This window comes from Myotis myotis, unplaced genomic scaffold (genome assembly GCF_014108235.1).
Source record: "Myotis myotis isolate mMyoMyo1 unplaced genomic scaffold, mMyoMyo1.p scaffold_m19_p_42, whole genome shotgun sequence".
Classification (NCBI taxonomy): domain Eukaryota; kingdom Metazoa; phylum Chordata; class Mammalia; order Chiroptera; family Vespertilionidae; genus Myotis; species Myotis myotis.
The window spans coordinates 1480264-1498172 of record NW_023416349.1 but is presented as its reverse complement, the minus strand read 5'-3'; the positions used below and the strand labels follow the sequence as shown (position 1 = coordinate 1498172).

The 17909-nt window shown below is 62.6% G+C and overlaps 2 protein-coding genes across 4 annotated transcripts; both read left to right on the top strand.

The window, feature by feature from the left end:
* The first annotated feature begins 2275 nt into the window (after positions 1 to 2275).
* Positions 2276 to 7507, top strand: SBK3 (SH3 domain binding kinase family member 3). Its single transcript, XM_036306678.1, has 4 exons — positions 2276 to 2719; positions 3314 to 3464; positions 3709 to 3911; positions 6561 to 7507. Exons 1-4 carry the CDS (start codon positions 2654 to 2656, stop codon positions 7257 to 7259), a joined length of 1119 nt encoding a protein of 372 aa, XP_036162571.1. The 5' UTR covers positions 2276 to 2653; the 3' UTR covers positions 7260 to 7507.
* Positions 7508 to 9725: 2218 nt separating this feature from the next.
* SBK2 (SH3 domain binding kinase family member 2) lies at positions 9726 to 15674 on the top strand. 3 transcript variants are annotated; one of them, XM_036306683.1, is made up of 4 exons: positions 9726 to 9876; positions 10897 to 11157; positions 13281 to 13483; positions 14377 to 15674. In XM_036306683.1, exons 2-4 carry the CDS (start codon positions 10899 to 10901, stop codon positions 14971 to 14973), a joined length of 1059 nt encoding a protein of 352 aa, XP_036162576.1. In that variant the 5' UTR covers positions 9726 to 9876; positions 10897 to 10898; the 3' UTR covers positions 14974 to 15674. The 3 variants fall into 3 exon arrangements, with proteins under 3 accessions (XP_036162576.1, XP_036162578.1, XP_036162577.1); XM_036306685.1 differs by having other exon boundaries at positions 9731 to 9820; positions 14377 to 14973; XM_036306684.1 differs by having other exon boundaries at positions 9741 to 9855; positions 14377 to 14973.
* The last annotated feature ends 2235 nt before the right edge of the window (positions 15675 to 17909 follow it).

The window sequence follows — 17909 nt, the reverse complement described above, 5'->3', positions numbered from 1 at the left end:
ATCACTTTGAGCTTTTTAAAAATATATGTATTTGCCAAAACCGGTTTGGCTCAGTGGATAGAGCGTCGGCCTGCAGACTGGAGGGTCCTGGGTTCGATTCCGGTCAAGGGCATGAACCTGGGTTGCGGGCACATCCCCAGTGGGGAGTGTGGAGGAGGCAGCTGATCGGTGTTCCTCTCTCATCAACGTTTCTAACTCTCTATCCCTCGCCCTTCCTCTCTGTAAAAAATCAATAAAATATATTTTTAAAAAAATAAAAATATATATTTGTTATTGATTTCAGAGAGGACAGGAGAGTTAGAAACATCGATGATGACAGAGAATCATTGATCGGCTGCCTCCTGCACGCCCCCTACTAGGGATCGAGCCTGCAACCCTGGTACGTGCCCTTGGCCGGAATCAAACCCAGAACTCTTTAGTCCACAGGCCAGCGATCTACCCACTGGGCGACCCAGGCAGGACCCGCCGGAGCATTTTAAAGCAAACATCAGGCAGCGTGTCCTTTCAGCCCCCAATTTTGCCACAGGCTGTCGTTGACTTTAAAATACTTCATCCCACCCCCACCCCCACCCCAGAAACCAGATAAGGTGAGGATGGCGCAAAGTCTCGCTGGCGAAGTCTGGTTACCGGCCTGAGGGTGTTCATTGCGGCCCTTTTGACTTTTCTGTATGTTGGCAGCTTTGCACAGTCAAACCTCCCAAAGGTCAAAGAGCAAAGGAACTTCTCCCTCTCACAGCCCCCCTCCCCCAGGGGCAACACCGCGCTGGTTTCCGGGGATCCTTCCAGAGCGGGGGCGAGGCTGTTGCTGTCTTTATTAATAGCAGCTGTAGTAGCGTGAAAACCGATGCCTGCGGGCGACAGCGCCGTGAGTCAGCCTGGCCCCCGGCCCGGCCCGCTGACACCTCTGCCCCTCTGGCCTTCGGAAGGCCATCTGTGTCTCGGAACCTCAGTTTCCTGCTCTGCAAACTGGGGATAAATCTCCACTTTTATCGGGTGGCTGGGAGGATCCCTGTAAAGCAACGCCCCCCACCGCACCCCTAAGCCAGGCTCAGAGCAGGTGCTGAGGGTGTGGGAGAAGGCCCTTCCCCACCCATCTCTGAGCTGAGGGTTCCTGGGTCTGAGGGAGGAGGGGCTGGGGGCCTGGGCTCCTGGGTCTGAGGGAGGAGGGGCTGGGGGCCTGGGCTCCTGGGTCTGAGGGAGGAGGGGCTGGGGGCCTGGACCCCTGGGTCTGAGGGAGGAGGGGCTGGGGGCCTGGGCTCCTGGGTCTGAGGGAGGAGGGGCTGGGGGCCTGGGCTCCTGGGTCTGAGGGAGGAGGGGCTGGGGGCCTGGACTCCTGGGTCTGAGGGAGGAGGAGCTGGGGGCCTGGACCCCTGGGTCTGAGGGAGGAGAGGCTGGGGGCCTGGACTCCTGGGTCTGAGGGAGGAGGGGCTGGGGGCCTGGACTCCTGGGTCTGAGGGAGGAGGGGCTGGGGGCCTGGGCTCCTGGGTCTGAGGGAGGAGGGCTGGGGGCCTGGACTCCTGGGTCTGAGGGAGGAGGGGCTGGGGGCCTGGACTCCTGGGTCTGAGGGAGGAGGGGCTGGGGGCCTGGGCTCCTGGGTCTGAGGGAGGAGGGGCTGGGGGCCTGGGCTCCTGGGTCTGACTCCTGGGTCTGAGGGAGGAGGGGCTGGGGGCCTGGACTCCTGGGTCTGAGGGAGGAGGGACTGGGGGCCTGGGCTCCCGGGTCTGAGGGAGGAGGGGCTGGGGGCCTGGGCTCCTGGGTCTGAGGGAGGAGGCTGGAAGCTGGGCCTTGGGAATGCTCTCCCTGGCTCCGGAGCCAGCACTGCCAGGCACAGAGGGACCCAAATGCACAGAGCTCTATGCTATGCGCCCCGGGTTAGGCCTGTGGGGGGGTTTGTCTCCCCTGTTCCCGCAGCCTCAGGCCTGGCCTCCGGGGGTTCACAATGTGTTTTGTCCCCTCTGTCCTGGGACTAGAGCCCAGACTCCAGGCTGGTCTAAGTTTGGAAGGGGGAGGGAGGGGGGGCCGCAGGTCAGAGGGGGTGAGGGAGGGGTGTGAGGGGGGACGGGATGTCTCCGGGCTGTCACACACACCCCTGTCCCAGGCCCAGGAAAAGGGAGGGACAAAAGACTCAGAGGGAGAGAGAGAGAGTCAGGAACAAAGACAGGAGGAGGGAGACGAGACTCCCAGGAGAGGCGGCTCCGGGGAAGCCGGCTTGAGGGGAAACCAGAGAAACAGAGAGAGGGAGGGCCGAGTGGAGTGGGGGCCGTCCTGTCGCAGACGGTGGCGACAGCAGTGGAGACAGCGCGGGGACGAGAGAGAGGGGCCAGGGACCAGCAGAGACAGGACAGGGAGTCCTACCCCAGAGACCCGAGACCTGGGACCCGGGCCGGACAGACAGGAGGGTGGTGTGGAGGTGAGGGAGGGGAAGAAGAGGTGAGAAGGAGTGAAAGACGTCAACAGAGCAGGACCCACAGACACCCGGAGGCTAAAAGAGGGGAGAGGGGTGAGGTAGAGAGCGAGCTCAGAGGAATCTGTGGGCTCAGGCGCAGGGGGAGACCGGGCCGGAGCCCTTCAGACGAGCTCCCAGACCACGCAGTGGGTTGAGTGGGCCGGTCGCCTTTCGAGGAACCTAGACGAGGGGCAGCCCAAGGGCCTGATGACACCAGGCAACCCCAAGATGGAGCTCAGGGACCCCGAGAACCAGGAGGATGGGGACCCAGAGGTGAGAGATGGAAACAAGGGAAGAAGAGAGAGAGAGACAGAGAGACAAAGAGGTAGATGCAGAGAGAAACAGTCAGAGAGAGCAGGGGCAGGGGCAGAAGGCAGGCAAGAGGGACGGAGAAGGAAACAGAAGAGCCTGGGAAACAGAGAAACATCAGAGACTCAGAATAATACAAACCCAAGGACACACAGCAAGACCGAGGCCCCAGAGGAAGGCGCTCAGGAGCCAAGAATGGGGAGCACAGGGAGAGAGGAGGATGGAGAGAGAGGAGGATGGAGAGAGAGAGAGATGGTGGAGTGGAAGGGGGGGCGTGTTGTGAGGGTGAAGATGCAGCCCCAGTCGAAGCTGGGGGCTTCTTGGGGCTCCCACAGTTGGCCGTGGGTGGGGTCTCTGAGACAATCACCCTTAACCTTGCCAGGACACAAAAACAGGTGTCCTGAGGCCTGGTGAGTCACCCTGACTCATCCTCCTTTCTGGGGCCAGTGACCCCATCCCCTGACCCCCCACATCAGCCCTGGGGCTGGCCACCAACCTCCTCTCGCGCTCTCAGTGGGTCCCAGGCTCACCCCTCCCCACTGTGTCCCTCACCGGCAGGAGGACACAGCCACGGCCCTCCAGCGGCTTGTGGAGCTGACAGCCACCAGGGTGACCCCAGTGAGGAATCTGCGGGCCCAGTATCGCCTCATCCGAAAGCTTGGCTCGGGCTCCTACGGCAAAGTGCTCCTCGCCCGGCCCCGCCAAGGGGGTGAGTTCGGCCACCGGAAGGCAGCCTCTGGGACTCCCCGTAGGAGGGTTCTCAGAAGCCCCCGAGACAGGGGACATCCCGGGGAGAGCAGGTGGGACCCTTCTCAATCAGGGCTCCCCAGATGTTAAGAGCTCTGTGATCTTCTGAGGAACAGAGCCCACCCAGAGAGGGTAAGGAACTTGCCTGAGACCACACAGCCAGGTGGGCGCGCCCTGAGTCCCCTTCTGCCCCTTCTCCCCGGCAGGTCCGGCTGTGGCTCTGAAGCTCCTGCGTCGGGACTCGGTCCCGAGATCCACCTTCCTGAGGGAGTTCTGCGTGGGCCGCTGCGTCTCCTCACACCCGGGCTTGCTCCAGACCCTGGCGGGACCCCTGCAGACCCCCCGGCACTTCGCCTTCACCCAGGAGTACGCGCCCTACGGGGATCTCAGCGGGCTGCTGCAAGAGCGGGTGAGGCAGGCAGGGGACAAAGGCTGGGACTGCTCATCTCAGGTGCCACTTTGTCCCAAAGCCCACTGCTATCTCCAACCCTGAGTCCCAAATCAGTGCCCATCTTAGCTCCCCCCAAAGGCCCCAAACGACCTCCTGATTCCTAATTCTCAATGCAATTTCTTGTCGGACCCCAACCCTAATTCATCCAAACACAAGCCTGGAGGGGCAGGGAGGTGGGGTCGGGACGGAGGGCGGATTAGGTCTGATGACGGCGGTGGGGATGGAGACAGAGCTGGGATACCGGTGAGCACTGAGATCGGGAGTGTGGGCATGCGTGGAGCGGGTGGGCTGAGTTTAGAGCTGTTATAGACTGGTAATGCGTGTGGAGAAGAGCATGGATGGGGTTGGAGCGTGAGGCAGAGGATATGCTTATAGATTGAGTCCAAGATGAGCTGTATCGAGGTTTCCTCTACAAAGATCGAATCCATGAGATTCTAGGGGGACTTGAGCATGATGGTTAAGGTGGGACCATCTTTTTGGGAATTGGCTTTAGATTTGAGATAGGGTTGGAATAAACAGAAGGAGGGAGGGAAGGAAGGAAGGAAAGAAGAAAGGATGGGTGATAGGAAGGATGGATAAATGGATGGATGGATGGATGGATGGATGGATGGAAAGAAGGAAGGCAGGAAGGGTGGGTAATTGATGAGTAGAAGAAAGGAAGGCAAGAAGAAAACGTGGAAGGAAGGAAGGAAGGAAGGGTAGATGGGAGGAGAGGAAGGGTGGAAGGAAGGGTGGAAGGAAGGGAAGAAGGAAGGGTGAATGGAAGGAAGATGGAAGAATGGATAGAAGGATGGAAGGGTAGGTGGAAGGATGGATGGATGGATGGAAGGAAGGAAGGAAGGAAGGAAGGAAGGAAGGAAGGAAGGAAGGAAGGAAGGAAGGAAGGAAGGGAGGGAGGGAGGGAGGAAGGAAGGAAGGAAGATAGGAAGGGTGGATGAATGGATGGAAGGAAGGATGTGTGGGTGGATGGAAGGAAGATGGGTGGATGGATGGACGGATGGAAGGAAGGGTGGAAGGACTGAAAGAAGGAATTGTATATGGAAGGACGGGAGGAAGAAAGACAAGAAGGAAGAGTGGGTAGAAGGAAGGAGAGGTACATGAAAAAAAGAAGAGATGGATTTTGGATATTAAATAACTGCATAAATTATTGGATTGCTAACTGTCTGGTGGGATGGACATTGAATGAAAACACTGCAGAATAGACTGTTGGGTGGAAAAGTGGTTTGACAGATGGGTTGCTGGCCAGCTGCCTGGCTAGCTGGGTGGATGGATTTATCAATTGACTGAGGAAGGGCACTGTGGACATTTGGAGCAAGGTCTGAGTTGGAGATGGGACCTAAATTAGCATGGGACTAAGGACAGAATTGAGTGTGGGGCTTGTGTTCTCACTGGAGATCTGAGTAGTCCGTTCAGAGGAGGTGAATAAGAAATGGAAGGGATGGTTTCGGGTGTTAGGGTTAGGGGCACGTTTGGTGGAAGCTAAAAGAGCTCCCGGTTCAATGTGGGGTTTGGTCTATGGCCGTACAGAAGGGGGTGCTCGCTGGGGTTGAAGATGATCTGGAGAAGGTGTTGGGGGGAGGTTATGGGGACACCAGAGGTAGCCACTGGTCTGGGGTTCTGGATTCTTGAACCCCAAGGAGCCAAATACAGAAGGAACCAGCCTTAGCCAGTTTGGCTCAGTGGATAGACCAGTGATGGCGAACCTTTTGAGCTCGGCGTGTCAGCATTTTGAAAAACCCTAACTTAACTCTGGTGCCGTGTCACATATAGAAATTTTTTGATATTTGTAACCATAGTAAAACAAAGATGTATATTTTTGATACTTATTTTATACTAGTTGCCTGGTGCACAGATTCGTGCACATTGAAAGGAAAATAATTAAAAGAAATATTTTAATATTGCTATTTGCCCTTTCTCTGTAATGGGAGTGTCAGAGCTGCCACTGGTCACCATCTGTGCAGTGATCAGCAGAGCATTCGGGCCCCCACTGGCACCCTCATTGGCCTGATGCTGCCCGCTCACCTGCTCTACCATCCCACCGTGGTCCTGCTCTCATTGGGGGCCCATTGGGCCCGGCAGGGCCTCCACTGCTGCCCACTGTCAGCACTGCATTGCCAATATCTGCCATGTTCTGTGCCACCCCCGATGATCAGTGCACATCATGGCAAACAGTTGAACTCCTGGTCAAACTCCCAGTCAAGGGGGAAATTTGCATATTAGGCTTTTATTATATAGGATATTTAAATGCCATTTAACAAAGAAAAATCAACCAAAAAAATGAGTTTGCATGTCACCTCTGACACGCGTGTCATAGGTTTGCCATCACTGGGATAGAGCGTCAGCCTGCAGACGGAAGGGTCCTGCGTTTGATTCTGGTCAAGGGCACGTATGTCGGTTGCAGGCTCCTCCCCAGCCCGGGCCCTGGTCTGGACTCATGCAGGAGGCAACCAATCGATGTGTTTCTCTCACATCGATGTTTCTCTCTGTCTTTCCCTCTCTCTCCCACTCTCTCTAAAAATCAATAGAAAAATATCCTCGGGTGAGGATTAAAAAAAAAAATGAAGGAACCAAGGCCCCCTGACCTTCACCCTCTCCCCTTGACCCCAGGGCCTCCCCGAGCTGCTGGTGAAGCGGGTGATGGCCCAGCTGGCCGGGGCCCTGGACTTCCTCCACAGCCGGGGGCTGGTGCACGCCGACGTGAAGCCGGACAACGTGCTGGTCTTCGACGCCGCCTGCAGCCGCGTGGCCCTCGGGGACCTGGGCCTGACCCGGCCGGAGGGCAGTCCGACCCCGGCGCCCCCGGGGCCGCTGCCCTCCGCCCCGCCCGAGCTCTGCCTTCTGCTGCCCCCCGACACCCTGCCCCTGCGGCCATCCCTGGACTCCTGGGGCCTGGGGGTGCTCCTCTTCTGCGCCGCCACGGCCTGCTTCCCCTGGGACGTGGCGCTGGCCCCGGACCCCCAGTTCGAGGCCTTTGCCGGCTGGCTGACCACCCGGCCCCAGCCGCCTCGACCGCCCCGCCCCTGGGACCGGTTTGCGCCCCCGGCTCTGGCTCTGCTCCAGGGCCTGCTGGACCTGGACCCCGAGACCAGGAGCCCCCCACTGGCGGTCCTGAACTTCCTGGGGGACGACTGGGGGCTGGAGGGGGACAGTGGGGGGCCTGGGGGCTCGGGGAGCATCTCTGGGGAGGATGGGGAGGAGGAAGAGGAGGGATCCAGCTTGGAGGAGTGGACAGAGGAGGAGGAGGAGGGGGACCCGGGCAGCGTGAGGGTGGGGACAGATGGGGGAACTCCCGGACCAGGTGACTGAGCAGGTGGCCGGGCCCGAGCCAGAGGCCCCTCCCGCAGCCTCCACGGCCACCTGGATGGAGAGACAGCTGCTCCCGAAGGACAGACGCGGCCCATCAGGTCTCTCCCTTCCGGAGGCCGGATGTGGCCGCACTACCCCCTCCCCCTCCCCACACGAGGACCCAGGAGCCCAGGCCCCCAGCCCCTCCTCCCTCAGACCCAGGAGCCCAGGCCCCCAGCCCCTCCTCCCTCAGACCCAGGAGTCCAGGCCCCCAGTCCCTCCTCCCTCAGACCCAGGAGCCCAGGCCCCCAGCCCCTCCTCCCTCAGACCCAGGAGCCCAGGCCCCCAGTCCCTCCTCCCTCTGAACCAGGAGTCCAGGCCCCCAGTCCCTCCTCCCTCTGAACCAGGAGTCCAGGCCCCCAGTCCCTCCTCCCTCTGAACCAGGAGTCCAGGCCCCCAGCCCCTCCTCCCTCAGACCCAGGAGTCCAGGCCCCAGCCCCTCCTCCCTCAGACCCAGGGGTCCAGGCCCCCAGCCCTCCTCCCTCAGACCCGGGGGTCCAGCCCCTCCTCCCTCAGACCCAGGAGTCCAGGCCCCCAGCCCCTCCTCCCTCAGACCCGGGGTCCAGCCCCTCCTCCCTCAGACCCGGGGGTCCAGGCCCCCAGCCCCTCCTCCCTCGAGCTCCCTCCCCTCCTCTTCCTTCTGCCCTGATGGCGTCTCCATGGAGGAAGGCGCTGCTCCCCCTGTGGATCCGCATCCGCACTGTGGGCCTCGCCGGATGTGGGGACGTGGCCTTCCTGTGCGGGCGCTCCTCTCCTCTAAAACCTCGCACGGCTCCCACCGACCCCGGCACCAAACCTGGGCTTTCAGGACCCGACGCCACTGGGAACCGCAGCCTGCGCCGCCTCTCCGTGTCCCTGGGCTCCTGACCCTGAGGGAGCCACGCAGGCCCCGAGGACCTGTATCTGTGCACGCACGCAGGCGCACGCACCACGCACACACGTGCACGCAGGCGCACGCACCACGCACACACGTGCACGCAGGCGCACGCACCACGCACACACGTGCACGCAGGCGCAGGCGCACGTGCACGCAGGAACTCACGTGCACGCACACGCAGGCGCGCACAGGGCTTCCTGTGTCCTCCCTGGGAGTCGCCCAGATGCCCCCGCCTCCGCCCTCTTGGCCCCACGGACTGGATCAGATCGAGTGGTCGTGGCTCAGGGTCAGGCAGGGGGGCTGGGGGACTCTGTCCTGCCTGAGGTCAGCCCGGCCGGTGTGGCTCAGTGGTTGAGTGTTGACCTAGGAACCAGGAGGTCAGGGTTCGATTCCGGTCAGGGCGCAGGCCCGGGTTGCGGGCTCGAATCCCAGTGTGGGGCGTGCAGGAGGCAGCCGATCCATGATGCTCTCTCATCACTGATGCTTCTCTCTTTCCCTTCCTCACTGAAATCAATAAAAATAGATTTAAAAAAAAAAAGAGTGGGTTCACTTTGCACAGCAACGTGGTGTCCTGGGTTGACCCCTGGGGCAGAAGGGGGTTGTTGGGGGAAACATGGGGCGTCGTGCACCGTGGGCCATCGGCCGGGAGACACTGAGCTGAGCGGGGAGGCCCTGGGTGAGGGGACCCAGGAGCGCTCAGCACCATCTTTGCAACTGTCCCCCAAATCTAACATTCTGGAACAAAAGTTTATTCTGAAAGCATTGCGTTCGGCCCTGACCGGTGTGGCTCAGTGGATGGAGCATCGGCCTGCGGACTGAAGGGTCCCGGGTTCGATTCCGGCCAAGGGCATGTACCTGGGTTGTGGGCACATCCCCATTGGGGGGTGTGCAAGAGGCAGCTGATGGATGTTTCTCTCTCATCGATGTTTCTAACTCTCTATCCCTCTCCCTTCCTCTCTGTAAAAAATCAATAAAATACATTTTAAAAAATAAAAAATAAAAGCATTGTGTTCACACCTGTCCTCTGGCCGGCGACCTGAGGGCTGGGTGCCTGGCCCAGGCATCCGGCTTCCTCGCTGAGTGAGACCCGGGTCCCCGCCGGCTTCTCCCCAGGGCGACGCCCTCCCCGCCGGCCCCTCTTCCCAGTTGTCCACCACCTGCTGCCCCTCGGTCCCAAGTCTGAGCTCATCCCTCACCGCATCGGTCTGGAATCCGTTGTCTCATCCTCTCCCACAGGACCCCAGTGTCTTGTCCCGGGGACACCCTCACCCGACACTTGCGTCTGCCCCGCTGATGGGCAGCTGGGGTGAGGGCAGGGGATCCACAGAGAAATGACCTCACCCTCTACAGGTGGTCCCGATCCTGGGTCCCAGGGAGGAGGCTGGGGCCTGGACTCCTGGGTCTGAGGGAGGAGGAGCTGGGGGTCTGGGTGTGGGACATTTGTTCCTCCACAGCCAGTTCTGGGAGTCAACACACGAGGGCGCTCCATCCCTAGTGGGATGGAGGGGGCGGGGCCATGGGCGGGGCTTAGGACCCTATGTGGGGGCGGGGCCTCGCTCCTGGGCAGGCCTCCGCTGGCCTGGGCTCTAAGTGCTGGACACTGACCACAGCGGGCAGCCCAAGGGTCAGGCCAGCCTTGGAGAAGGTGAGGTCCGGAGTCGGGACCCGGGTCAGCAGGAGGCAAGAGTTGAAAGGCCTGAGGTGGGTGGCACCTGAGAGTGAAGCCGGGCAGGTGGCCAGAGTCCCGGGTCCCGGATCCCAAAGGAGAGCAGGACTGGACCTTAGGGTTGTGGAGTGGTTGAGGGTTAGGGCCAGAGTCTGGGGATCCCAAGACGTGTGAGTTGTATAGGTTCCAGGAGAGATGGACCGGGACCCTGACTGCAGGGTCTGAGGGAGGAGGCTGGGGGCCTGGGCTCCTGGGTCTGAGGGAGGAGGGGCTGGGGGCCTGGGCTCCTGGGTCTGAGGGAGGAGGAGCTGGGGGCCTGGGCTCCTGGGTCTGAGGGAGGAGGCTGGGGGCCTGGACTCCTGGGTCTGAGGGAGGAGGCTGGGGGCCTGGACTCCTGGGTCTGAGGGAGGAGGCTGGGGGCTTGGGCTCCTGGGTCTGAGGGAGGAGGGGCTGGGGGCCTGGGCTCCTGGGTCTGAGGGAGGAGGCTGGGGGCCTGGGGCTGCTCCCAGGTCCTGCCTCGCATCTGGGGCCCCGTGCCCCGCCGGCCCGCAGGGACAGAGAACACCTGTTTGTGCTTAGGAGCCTGAAGCTGCTCACCCACCCCCAGGGCCCAATCTGTTTGCTTTGGAAACAACATGGGGGTGTCTCGAGTTATCTGGTTCATCTTTCACCCGTGGGCCACTGGGTGACTGTGGGGGCGGGGGCGAGGGACACCTGTGATCTTAGACTTGACCTCACCCCAACTCTCAACTACTTTCTGGCTCCTCAATGCCTTTACTGATGAGGGAGACTGAGTCACCAAAGTGCCCGACCCTCCTCCCTCAGACCCAGGAGCCCAGGCCCCCAGCCCTCCTCCTCCCTCAGACCCAGGAGTCCAGGCCCCAGCCTTCCTCCTCCCTCAGACCCAGGAGTCCAGCCCCCCAGCCCCTCCTCCCTCAGACCCAGGAGTCCAGGCCCCCAGCCCCTCCTCCATCAGACCCAGGAGCCCAGGCCCCCAGCTCCTCCTCCCTCGGACCCTGGTCTGGCCCTGGGTCAGCCTGGTGCTCTGGCCGCAGACATGCCCGGGAAACAGTCCGATGAGGAGCAGGTGGAGGCGGGGACCCCCGAGAACGGAGCTGAGGCCGCGGACGACCTGGGGGGCCTCACGCTGGAGGAGCTGCGGCAGGGCCAGGAGGCGGCCTTGGCCCTGGAGGACATGATGACCCTGAGCGCCCAGACCCTGGTCCGAGCGGAGGTGGAGGAGCTGTACCAGGAAGTGCGTCCCCTGGGCCAGGGCCGCTTCGGCCGGGTCCTGCTGGTCACCCACCGACAGAAAGGTAGGGGCCTGGGGACAGAGGCGGGGGCGGGGGCGGGGGGCAGGGTTGGGGGCGGCCAGGCCCAGGGGCGGCCAGCTGGCTGTGGAGCCTGCAGACCTGAATCAAGGTTCCCGTGCCCTCCAGGCTGTGTGCGCTGTCGGGAAGTCCGCTGTGAGCCTGGCAGTGCTGTGGTTGCCAGGACAACGGGGTGCAGAGAGGTGCCCCCTTGGGGCCCAGCATGCAGCCAGCTTATCGGTCACCGTGGGGATGGTTCGGAGCCAGGCCGTGTGCCAGGCACCCAGCAATCTGGTGTCTTTCTGCTCAGTGTGCGGACACTGAGCAGACACACACATGCACGCACACGCGCACACACACCGTCCTCCCCACGGAGCAGGACACTGTGGATGGAGCTCAGAATCCATGTCAGTCAGGACTCCCCCTCGGAGCTCCCCTGGGGGCTGGGCCCATCCGGGTGGTGCAGGGGACCCAGGCAGGAGTCTGTGAGCCTCCCCTTCAAGGAGGGAGTCCTGGGGCTGCCACACCCAGGACCAGGGGCAGGGCGTCCCAAAGAAATGTCCGCAAGATGTCGTCACACATTAACGGCTGCCAGCTCAGTCTTGACAATGAGGTGTATGTTAATAAACGCTGCCTTTTTTCTTCTTCTTCAGAGAGGAAGGGAGAGGGAGAGAGAAACATCAATGATGAGAGAGAATCATGGATGGCTGCCTCCTGCACGCCCCCTACTGGGGATCGAGCCCACAACCCGGGCAGGTGCCCTTGACCAGAATCGAACCCGGGAGGGACCCTTCAGTCCACAGGCCGGCGCTCTATCCACTGAGCAGCACGGGCCAGGGCGGTGTGTATTATTTCCTTGGGACACCCTGTCTTCTCACCCACTCCTGGGGGCTGGGAGTCCGGGGTCACGGTGTCAGCTCGGCTGTCCCTCCTGGGCCTGTGTCCTCCGTGGCCGGCCCTCTGTGTGTGTCTGTGTCTGAATGTCCCTGGGGGCCGCCTGGGCCGGGCGGGGCTGGGGACGGAGTGTCGCTGTCCTGGGCGCACTCTCAAAGCTCGGTGCGCCCAGATGGACGGGATCAGCGGCACAGGAGGCGCTGGGGCGGCATGCAGCTGGGGAGGGAGGGAGGGGCAGCCGCATGGGGGAGGCGGGACCTTCTGGGCCCGGGCAGCTCCAGATGGGCGCTGGGCCTGGCAGGTGGCGGCTGTAAAATGGGAGAGAAAGGAATGCGGTCCCGGAGGGCTCACGTTCTAGGGACGTGGGGCCGCTCCCAGGAGGATGGAATTCCTGGAAATTCCTTAGTGCAGTGGTTCTCAACCTTCCTAATGCCGCGACCCTCTAATACAGTTCCTCATGTGGTGGTGACCCCCAACCATAAAATCATTACTTCATAACTGTAATGTTGCTACTGTGATGAATCGTCATGTAAATATCTGATATGCAGGATGTATTTTCAATTGTAACAAATTGAACGTAATGAAAGCATAGTGATTAATCACAAAAACAATATGTAATTATATATGTGTTTTCCGATGGTCTTAGGCGACCCCTGTGAAAGGGTCGTTTGACCCCCAAAGGGGTCGCGACCCACAGGTTGAGAACCGCTGCCTTAGTGGGATCTGAGGCCCAGCACCCAGCTTCTGGGGGGGACCCCCCCCCGGGCCCCCAAAGGTTCTGAGTTCAGTTTTCGTGGAGTCCCTTCGTGGGCTCCAAGTCCGCAGACTTGAGGAGAGCAGAGCGGAACCCCCCAGAATGCTGTTGCATTTTTTAAAATACGTTTTTACTGATTTCAGAGAGGAAGGGAGAGGGAGAGAGAGAGAAACATCAGTGATGAGAGAGAACCGTGGATTTGCTGCCTCCTGCACGTCCCTCCCCGGGGATCCAGCCCGCAAGCCGGGCATGTACCCTTGATCGGAATCGAACCCGGCACCCTCAGTCTGCAGGCTGAGGCTCTATCCACTGAGCAACACGGGCCAGGGCAATGCTGTCATGTTATTACTGCCCGGTGGCCATGTGTGTGTTCGGGTGGGCTTGGCTGGGAGGCGGGACGGAGCCGGTGGAGGTGGTAGAAGGAAGGGACTCCCAGCTGCGGGGCCCACCCCACCGCGCCCTCCTTCCGCCCTCGCCCCAGGCACGCCCCTGGCCCTGAAGCAGCTGCCCAAGGCCTCCACGTCCCTGCGGGGCTTCCTGTACGAGTTCTGCGTGGGCCTGTCGCTGGGCGCGCATCCGGCCGTGGTGGCCGCCTACGGCATCGGCATCGAGTCCGCCGACTCCTACAGCTTCCTGATGGAGCCCGTGCTGCACGGCGACCTCATCCGCCTCATCCAGCCCAAGGTGGGCGCCAGCAGCTCCCTGCGCGCCTGGGGGACCCGCGGCTACTGCCTCCACCGCCCCCCCTTCCCTCCCCCCCGCCCAGGCCCCTGGCCGGCCCCGGGTCTCATGGAACGGCTAGTCCTCCTGGGGCTCCGTGACCCACAGAGCCACCCCTACACCCTCAGATTCGCAGCCCTCACCGATCCTCACGCGGTCACACGGGCTCATGGGGTCACACACGGGCTCATGGGGTCACACTGGGGCTCATGGGGTCACACGGGGGCTCATGGGGTCACACAGGGGCTCGTGGGGTCCCACAGGGGCTCACCTAATTGAGACTCTTGATTCTCCTGGGCCTGCTCCCTGGGGAGAGGGGGAGAGAAGCTGAATCTCCCGGGTCCCCTTCCCTCTGTGGGAGGGACTGCAGCCTGACCCCGCCGTGCGCCCGCCCCGACCCCTGCTCCTGCCTCTGACCCCGCCCCTGCTCCTGCCTCTGACCCCGCCCCCGCCCCCGCCCCTGTCCTGACCCCGCCCCCGCCCCTGACCCCGCCCCTGCCTCTGACCCCGCCCCTACTCCTGCCTCTGACCCCGCCCCCGCCCCGTCCTGACCCCGCCCCTGCTCCTCCCTCTGACCCCGCCCCTGCCCCTGCTGACCCCGCCCCTGCCTCTGACCCCGCCCCTGCTCCTCCCTCTGACCCCGCCCCTGCCCCTGCTGACCCCGCCCCTGCCTCTGACCCCGCCCCTGCTCCTGCCTCTGACCTTGACCCCGCCCCTGCTCCTGCCTCTGACCCCGCCCCCGCCCCTGTCCTGACCCCGCCCCCGCCTCTGACCCTGACCCCGCCCCTGCTCCTGCCTCTGACCCCGCCCCCGCCTCTGACCCTGACCTCGCCCCTGACCTTGCTGCGTGCCCGCAGGTGGGGCTCCCGCAGCCCGCGGCCCAGCGCTGCGCGGCGCAGCTGGCCTCGGCCCTGGACCACATCCACGCGCGCGGCCTCGTGTACCGGGACGTCAAGCCCGAGAACGTGCTGGTGCGCGACCCCGACTGCCGGCGGGTGCAGCTCGCCGACTTCGGCCACACGCGGCCCCGCGGGACGCTGCTCCGCCTGCGCGGGCCGCCGCTGCCCTACACGGCGCCCGAGCTGTGCGCGCCGCCGCCGCTGCCCGACGGGCTGCCCATCCAGCCCGCGCTGGACGCCTGGGCGCTGGGCGTCCTGCTCTTCTGCCTGCTCACCGGCTACTTCCCCTGGGACCAGCCCCGGGCCGAGGCCGACCCCTTCTTCGAGGACTTCCTGGCCTGGCAGGCCTCGGGCCAGCCCGCCGACCGGCCGCAGCCCTGGGTGGGCCTGGCGCCCGCCGCCGACGCCCTGCTGTGGGGGCTGCTGGACCCCCAGCCCCGGAAGCGGAGTCCGGTGAGCTCCGTGCACCGCTACCTGGGCCGGTCCTGGAGGCAGCGGGAGGGGGAGGCGGAGGCGGAGGCGCTGGGGGAAGGGGAGGAGGGGGGCGGAGAGTGAGGGGCAGCCTGGCCCCCACTTGCCCCGGAGACGCGGGGACACCCGGTCCCACATCCTGGGGCTCCTGTGGTGGCTTTTGGCTGCCCCTCTGCCTCTCTGCGTCTGTCTCATCACCGGCCGGTTCTGTCCTCCACCTCCCTGCCTTGTCCTGCGGGCTCTCCGGGCTCCCTGTGTGTGTGCACACCTGCCTCCATCGACCCCAGGGCCTTTGCACTTGCTGCCTCCTCTGCCTGCGGTGCCCTTGGCTCCTCCCCTCACCTCCTGGGGACCTGAAATGCTTCCATCTGGGTCCTGGGGCCGCACCGCCCCCCACCCTCCCAGGCAGCACTGCAGGGGGCCCCAGCCTGGCATCACCACCCCCCTGTGCTCTGTGACACCCAGTCCCCGCCAGCTGCCCAGTTGCGCTGCGCCCTGCTGGGGCCTGAGCTGCTGGAGGCGGGCCCCGGCCTGTCCTGTGCTCCGTGGGTCCCAGGCAGCTGCGGCCGGGCCACCCTGGCCGGAGCAGGGGGCAGAGGCCTGTGGAGTGAGGGGACCCCTGTGGCTATGCCCTGGCCTGTCCTCCCTCACACGCTGCTCCCCCTGGGTCTCCCTCACTCCTGGGCCCCTCCCCTCCTCCCTGTGCTGGGGGGCGCCCTCTTGGTGAAGCGCCTTCTCCTTGCACCCCAGTCCCTCCCTGCAAATAAAGTCCACCTGGCCCCTGGGCTCCGTGAGGCTGTTGGTCTGTCAGCTCAGGGGAGTGGAGGACACTGCACGTGTGTGTGTGTGTGTGTTCGAACAGGAGAGAACATGTGCAGCAGGGAGAGAGGGGAAGGGAGACAGATAGACAGAGACAGAAAGAGAAAGAGAAAGACAGATGCAGAGACAGAAAGAGAAAGAGAAAGATAGATGCAGACATAGACAAAAGAGAAAGAAAAAGACAGAAAGAGAAAGACAGGCAGACAGATGGGTGAAGGGCAAGCGCCCACAGCTGGGTGTGTGTGAACTGGCTCTGGGTGCGGGTGTGGGCCCGGCTCCGTGGGCCTGTTCCTGCCCGCCTGTGTGTGCAAGGAGACGGGTTACCGGGAGCTCCTAGGTGTCCGCTGTCACGACAGGAGTGGGAGTGGGCTGGAGCGTGTATTCCCGTGAACCTGCGTGTGCACCAGCCCCTGAGCCTGTGTGTGCGTGTGCGTGTGTGTGAGCAAGCGAGAGGGGCCAGCATGGAAGCTGTGGTGCGTTCACTCTGTGGCCATGAGATCCCTGTGTCCCCGAGGCCTTGAGCGCCTGTGTGCTGGGGGGGGGGGGGGGGGTCAGCGGGCAGGCGCCACCGCCAGTCACCAGCTGGGCCCCTGCCCCTTCACACCTCCCCTCGCACCAGCCCCCTTGGCAGCCGCCCTGTTTGCAAACACTCTGTCTTCCTCTCCGCGCCCTCCTTGGCCGCCAGCCCAGCGCGAGGCTACAACTAGAGCTGGATCCGGTGTCACTCTCTCCTGGCCCGTCCACACGCCCAGTGCCCCTGCTGTGCCCACGAGGCATCATGGGGCGAGGGGGGGGGGACAACATGGGTGGAGTGAGTGACCCCAAGGGCCCTTTGAATCCAGGTTCAATTCCGAGGACTGGGGACACAAGCCCCTGTCCCGGGCAACCCCGGTGAGCTTCCTGGAGGAGGGGTCCTGGGGGGTGCATTGCGGAAGAGCATGATCGGGGCCTCCTGCCGCCTTATCCGTGAATCTGAAATAGATCCGAAATAGCCTGAGCAATTGGGCCAAGAATGTGTCCCCAAGAGCCAGAGGCGCCTCTGAAGCGGGTGCGGCTGGGCGGAACGAGTGCAGAGGGCAGGGGGCAGAGGTGGCTGCAGACGGTGTTAATTGGGAGCAGCAGCTGAGGCTTAACTGGGAGGTGACAATGACTGGGATGGCCCAGGGGCAGGGGAGGACAGAGATGCCCAGGAGAGACCTGGGGGGGAGGGGGTGCAATGCTAATTAAATATTCGTTGATTAAGTGACACCTGACACTGATTGTAATACTTAGTGCCCAGGAAGCAGAGTCTCCAAGCCTGAGCCCCGAGGGGGGGGGGGGGGACACACAGTGACAGCCCAGTGCTGCCATGATGCCCACCTGTGCCTGCGGAAGGGCAGGGCAGAGATGGGACTTGACCCCGGGCTGGCTCCTGTCCAGGGCTCAGCTATTTAAAAAAAAAATATATATATATATATATATATATATATATTGATTTCAGAGAGGAAGGAAGAGGGAGAGAAACATCCTGATGAGAGAGAATCATGGATCGGCTGCCTCCTGCACGCCCCACACTGGGGATCGAGCCCACAGCCCGGGCATGTGCCCTGGCCGGGATTCAAACCGTGACCTCCTGGTTCAGAGGCCGATGCTCAACCACTGAGCCACGCCGGCTGGGCATGGCCTTAGCTCTTAAATGGCAGGGACGTCCTGTTGCCATCAGTGGGTGAAGGGGCCCTGTGCGGGGGTGGGGAGGCTGGGAGTGTGAGTACGAGTGTGTGTTACCACAAGTGTGTTCGCGTGTTTGTGTGACAGTGTGAGTCTGCGGTGAGTGTGGAAGTGAGAGTATGAGCCTGAGTGTGCATTTGTGTGTGAGCGTATGAGAGGGTGAGTGTGTAAGTGTGAGTGAGCGTGCACGTGTGCATATGAGAATGCGAGCGTGTGAGGGTGTGAATGGGAGGCTATGAGTGTGAGCGCGCGTGTGCATTTGTGTGTGAGAATGTGAGAGTGAGTGTGAGCATGTGGGTGGGAGTATGAGTGTAACTGAGGAGTGCGTGTGGGCACACGTGCGTGCGAGTCGTGTAAGCATGTGTCTGTGTGTTGGTGAGGTGGTCACACCGCCCTTGGAGGAGACTGGATGGGGGCACCTAAATGAAGACAGAGAATGGGACTGAAGCCGGTGTGGCTCAGTGGATGGAGCGTCGGCCTGCGGACTGAAGGGT